Source organism: Leopardus geoffroyi, chromosome C2 (genome assembly GCF_018350155.1).
Source record: "Leopardus geoffroyi isolate Oge1 chromosome C2, O.geoffroyi_Oge1_pat1.0, whole genome shotgun sequence".
In the NCBI taxonomy this organism is placed as follows: domain Eukaryota; kingdom Metazoa; phylum Chordata; class Mammalia; order Carnivora; family Felidae; genus Leopardus; species Leopardus geoffroyi.
The window spans coordinates 75369037-75375036 of NC_059333.1; the positions used below are offsets into that span (position 1 = coordinate 75369037).

General features: G+C 44.2%; 1 protein-coding gene across 7 annotated transcripts in view; it reads right to left on the minus strand.

Annotated features, from left to right (window-relative positions):
• The window catches only part of PLAAT1 (phospholipase A and acyltransferase 1), an 82430-nt gene extending 78020 nt beyond the window's left edge, over positions 1-4410 (minus strand). For 2 of the 7 annotated variants that reach the window (XR_006718423.1, XR_006718422.1), the window contains exons 1-2: positions 3606-3623; positions 3325-3443 (exon numbers count right to left, since the gene is read on the minus strand). Coding sequence is in view for 2 of the 7 variants with exons in the window: in XM_045502580.1 (XP_045358536.1) it covers positions 3325-3443; positions 3606-3699 (213 nt within the window). In the remaining 5 variants the exon portion in view is untranslated. Of the gene's footprint in view, positions 1-2589; positions 2870-3324; positions 3469-3605; positions 3978-4249 lie in introns of those variants that run through there. The other 5 variants (XM_045502581.1, XM_045502580.1, XM_045502582.1 and 2 more) reach the window with 5 other exon arrangements.
• Between the last annotated feature and the right edge of the window lie 1590 nt (positions 4411-6000).

Here is a 6000-nt window from a genome sequence, read left to right on the forward strand (position 1 = left end):
TAAGCCATGTTAAACACCATTAACCACTTGGGAAGTGCAGATTAAAACCACAATGGGATAGCGCTCCACACTTATCACAAGCGCTAAAATAAAAAATAGTGACAACAGAAAATGCTGGCAAGGATGCACACTAAGTGTATCACCCATTTGCTGGTGAGAATATAAAATGGTATAGCCACTCTTGAAGCAATGCAGCGATTTCTTTAAAAACTTGTTAACTACCATACAATCCAGCGATTGTACTCCCGGACACGTACCCCAGAGACTGAAGACAATAAATACTTATATTTACACAAAAACCTGTATGTGAGAATTTAGAGCAGCTTATTCACAATAGTCAAAAACTGGAAATAGCCCAGGTGACCTTCAATGTGTAAATAAATTGTGGTATAGCCATACCGTGGAATACTACTAGGGAATAAAAAGCAACAAACTATTGATACATTCAGCAACCTGAAGGAATCCCAGATAAATAGGCTGAGTGAAAAACGCCAATGCCAAAATGTTTCATACTCTATGATTCTTTTTATAGAACATTCTCGAGATGACAAAATTATAGAAATAGAGAATAGTTGTTGCTAAGGGTTAAAAAAGTGGTGAGACGGAAGTAGGTGTGGCTATAAAAGGACAACCTGAGAGATTCTAGAGATGATGGAAATGTTTTCGTCTGGATCATGCCAATTTCAATAACCTGTCTGTGATATTATACTATAGTTTTGCACGCTGTTACTATTGGGGGAAACTGGCTAAAGATACAAGGGCTCTCTGTCGTATTTCTTACAATTGCATGTAAATCTACAATTGCTTAAAAGCATACACATTAGTTAAAAAAACAGACCAATGCTTTTTTTAATATAGAACATAGAAGAGGATAAATATGTGGAAGTTATATTGAGGCAGATTTTAGCTGTGCATAAGGAAAACTTCTTTGAAAGTGATCCAACAATGGAATAGAGTACCTTGTGCAGATAGCAGGCTGTCACTGGGAATGTTTAAATACAGTAAGGGTTGATGAAAATAACATTTCCATGGTGGTGGTGGGCGGGCACAATAGTTAGAGTAAGAAGGCCTTGTAAGGTCCCTTAGAAACTCTAATGTTCTCTCATTCTATTTCCCAGGAACTGTACAAGGCGTGATCCTCAAATTAACACCATGAAGTAGAGATAATTATTTCCCCCATTTTACAGATGAGGCATATGATGTTTACAGCAGCTCAGGAACTTACCCAAAGTCACACAGGGGAAAAGGGCCAGGACTCAGATAAGCCTACCTCCAAGACCAGGTTCCTAATCCCATTCTTACTACATTGCCTCCATTGCTGACACATCTGTGGCCCTTTTTTGAACACTGTTGGACCAGGTAACAACTGTGAGCTAATTATTATGATCACCATTTTATAGATAAGGAAACTGAGACTCCGATGAGTTAACCATCAGGCCTAAAGTCACAAAGGTAGTAAGTGACAGAGATAGAGCTCAATCCCAGGTCTGTCTTCTTATTCAAGACTGCATGTTCCTGCTTTATACCACTGATTCATATCACTAACCAAAGGAATTATTACTAAACGACATTTCATTTTTCCCTCTTCTCAAAAACCCATTGTGTAGAGAAGTTGCAAAAGCACAAAGAATAAACATTTCATGTAACAATACAGGAAGTGTTTAAACATTTATATGCAGAACTAGTGAGTAATGGGAAAAGGACCTTGGGGAATCCCTGCTCTTGTCCTGCAGGAGAGGTGTCAAGGTGGGGCTAGAAGCATCTAGAAGGTACCTAGACTCAGACGTTAGGGAAATGGCTATAACCCGTCTGGTTGGGTAAGTCCATAGGCAGGGACCACGTCTACCCATTTCATTTCGGCACGAGATAATATTGTGCTTCATAAACATGAGTTAACACAGAACCCATTAAAGATACATTTATGAAGTCCTCTACTATGATCTGTGTGTGTCACCTTTAAGATAAAAAAATACTTTAACAGTTCATCTGCACAGATTTGTTTATCTAGTTTATCATCAAGAGGGGCATGAAGGTAAGTCTGTAATCTTTGTACAAGAAACAGGCTACCCTGTTCATAGCACCCTGTTGGTCCCAAAAGATATAACTGCCCCCCTGAACAGATAGGGACAGGCTGATTAACTTCTGCTCGTGTCCATGAGGCCACCTGTGTTACAGGAATACTAAGAGCACTTTTTCACAAACTACTCCCAAGAATGCTGTGGAAGTCTGAAATACTACCACAGACCATCCCTAGTCCAACAGTCTCCCAATGTGATTTGAACACTTTCAGCTGCATTTTTTCCATCCTTGGTCCTCCTACACTGAAATGGCTCCATGAAGCTCTGCAGCCTCAGAATGACTACTTCACAGCCCCTCAGAGCTCTAAGGATCTTTGGTCAGACATCCTCATTCTGCAGCTGAGGGTTCCACCTCACTGCCAAGTGACCTATCCTCCCAACCAGATGAACTATCCTCAGCCACTGCCTGGAATCCTTCCAAGGCTCCCCACTACTGACTCCCCACCTTGCCTCCATATTTTCATCACTGCATCCCAGGAAAACCAAACTATTCATTATTCCTCACACTTACCTGGGATTTCATTGCTACCACTGCACCTTCTACCTGGACTGCAGTGCCCATTTCCAAATGCCCCCCAAAGCCCCACTCTTGGGGATCCAGGTCAGATGCCACCTCCTCTCCAAGATCTTCTTGCAGTCGGCCAGAAATGACATCTCCTTGGGAGTTTCGCAGTGCGTTTTATCTAACACCCATTGTGTTTCCCACACCTGCGTCAGTTACCGGTGTCCCGGGAATAATTTCTTCTGCTGGTTCTCGTTTGTCTCTATACCTTCAGTTGCTAGCAGAGCGCCTGGCACAAATAACTGCTGAGTAAATGTCTAATGAATGAAGGAATGAGAAGCCCAAGCCCAGGGAGGACAGAGTGGCTGGGTTTTTCCAGCACATAAATCATATTAATAGTCTTGAAAGCCAAAGTAATATCACCTAATATCTTATAATGCTAATTACTTGTATTATAATCCATATTCATCCAGTGAGGACGGTGGGTTTAAAAAAGCCTTTTGGATGGAAACCAATTTGACAATAAATTTCATATAAAAAATTAAAAAAATAAATTAAAAAGCCTTTTTGGGCAGGACCAGTTTTCTAGTCATGATTCGGACACTTAATAACTGTGTGACTCGGAGACTGAGTCTCTCCCTGTGGACTCAGTTCTCCAATTTGTAACAAAGAGGGGTATTTGACAGGTGGTGCAAACAAGGTTGTCTGGAAGCCTAGAGGTCCTCCCCACCACCCCCAGCACACCTTGCTTGGGGTCCGGGTCGTTTTTCCCACCGGCGGCAGCTGCTGGGGTCCTGGGGTCTCCCTGGCCTCGCAGCTGCTGCCTCTTCGGCTACTGGCCACGGGCCCACTCCATCTGCTCCCTGGGAAGGTCAAGGCCACAGCAGCTCACCCCCACTCAGCGCCAGCCCTCCAGCGCCAACGCCAACCCCACCGCGAGGAGCTGTCCCGGCGCCTCGGACACTGCTGCGCACGCTCAAGTCTTCCGCACCCGCCCGCGCCACCGCCTGGGTCCCCACCCTCACCTGGAGGAGCCCGACAGAACACCTGATCTGTACGTACGCGCGCGAGCGCGCGGTAACTCACAGGCACACAGCGGTCAAAGCGCAGCCCCAGCATGGAATCCGACCAATGACTGCAGCCCTCCGCTCCCAGCCCCTAGGACACTCCTACATCAAACTTTGATGGTCCCAAGGGCTGTGCTAGGGGCTGCAGTTGCGAACTTGACTTGTGGAGACACTCGTCATGAATGCACACTCACCGCTAGCTGTACACACCCTTCTAGCGCGGCACAAATTCCTTTACCCAGGAAAGGACCCATAGTCCCTGCGCCCCAAGAAAGCAGCTGGGTCTTTAACTCAGCAAAGGTGGGGAAAGGGAGTGGCCTTAGAAACCCTCCCTCCCGGCTTCCCACCACACACACACACACACACACACACACACACACACACACACACCCCTACCCACACGGTGAGCGCTTGTGAGCCTGATCCAGAGCCCAAAGCCTGTGAGGACACACATGGACCCCGTTCCCTTTGGACCCCTCCCTGTTACCACCCTCTAGCCTAGGATCAACTTCGGAGTGGGAAGGGGAGAAAAAGGAGAAAGGAAAGAAGAGTGTACCCTCCCGCTACAGCCAGGTATTAGTTTCTCCCAGGGGCAAATTTACCTGGATCCTGATGGGGTGGGGCCTTCCTTAAAGACAGAAGTGTCTCTCTCTCTCAGGCAGCCCATTCATTCCCCCTCACCTCTTCTGCCCTTCCCCTACCAAAGGTCTGGTTCTGCAAGTCCCTTATTCAGCGTGACTTAGGTGCACGTGACAGAGCAGGGCCTAACTGACTCTCTTTCAGGCCTGGGAGGCCAGCAGAGGCTTCCAGAAATAAAACCGTGTGAGTTAAAAATAAAGCTGGGCATGAAGAGTATCCCTTTTCTCACCGCTAAGAAAAGGGAGGCCAGGAATACTAGCCAGCTAAGTAAGGAAAGCCAGGCGGACTGCTAAATGAACTTTTTGGAGCTCTGCACAGGACTTTGCTGCAAACAAGTCAGAACCTAGATTTTTACTCTGAATTAAATGGAATCTCAGCTGAAAGGCAGGATTCAGAGGCTGAAATAGCTTGCTAATTTTGTGTGTGTTGCCACAGTGGGATAAGAATTATGTAAAGATGCAGCTGCCTTTATAAAGGAATCAGGTTCTGTCAAGATTAAGGGTGAATCTGCATGGTTTGAAAGTGAGTCTGGGTTTGGCAACTTTGGAGACATAGAGAAGGTAAAAAAGATATCGAAAGCATCAGGGATCTGGGTACAATTACTGGCAAAGTGGAAACTAGAACACTTGGGAGGTTGTGGCTTTGTGGGTTTTTTTCGAGCTTATATTTTTATTACATGTTCCCTATTTAATATATTTTTAGAGTCCTAAACTGAATCAGATATGCCTTTCAATCCTCGTTTAAGGTCTCGGAGAGAAAGCCATAAACATGCATTTACTTTATGTTCCTCAACTATTTCAATTGAGTCATCACTGAAGGAAGTGGTTCATGATTTTCTACAGGAGAGTTATTGTGAGCATTTATAAAGCCATCCTGCTTATGAGTTAAATTTATTATGTTTGCCAGGTTAATCTGTTTTCTCTAATCGGACACTTAATCATCCAGTCTCCTCTCTGTATTATGGATTCATGAGTGTGAACCAAGGAGGATTGCTCCAGTCAGGGAAAAATGATAAATTATCATTTCATTTTGGGGGTATTTATGATTAAATGCATCATAATAGAATTAAAATGAAATAAATCTTATGATTTTACTTCCAGATCCCTGCCAGGTATAGAGAAAATGCATTTGGTTTAGGGTAAATTCAATTTGACATCTGAATGAGATTTGTAGGAAAAACAGAAAGCGCTGTAGCTCAGGAGAACCCGGAGTTCTCTCTTCATTTCTACAGATTGGAGTGATGGTTAATCACTTAATGGTACTCTATGGATGAGCAGCCCAGAATTCAAATTTCCAGTCAGAAAGAATGAGGAATGAACCGTGGGCAGTTATAGCCAAAGTTTACCTGAATCTAGGGTTGTAATCCTGGGATCTCACGGGCTGCACGTGGTGTACGATGGGAACAGATGTCAGATTACAACCAAAGGACCATTTGCCATTATTTTGGCTGTTATATTAAGTGAGGCACCACGTGCACGGCACCCCAGTTGTTGCCTAACTGGGTTGGAAGAGTTGAAAAACGTTGAAATAACTACAAAGAAGATGATTTAGTCATGTTGGTTGTTGAATAAAGTTCACATTCCAGGGAAAGAGCTGTGACAAAGCGAATCATTATTTGCGTTTGTAATACATAAAGGCTAAAACCGATTGGCATTGTGTGATGTCAGACAGAATGCTCGAGACAACTTTTTTCTGTGTGGATATTTTACACACA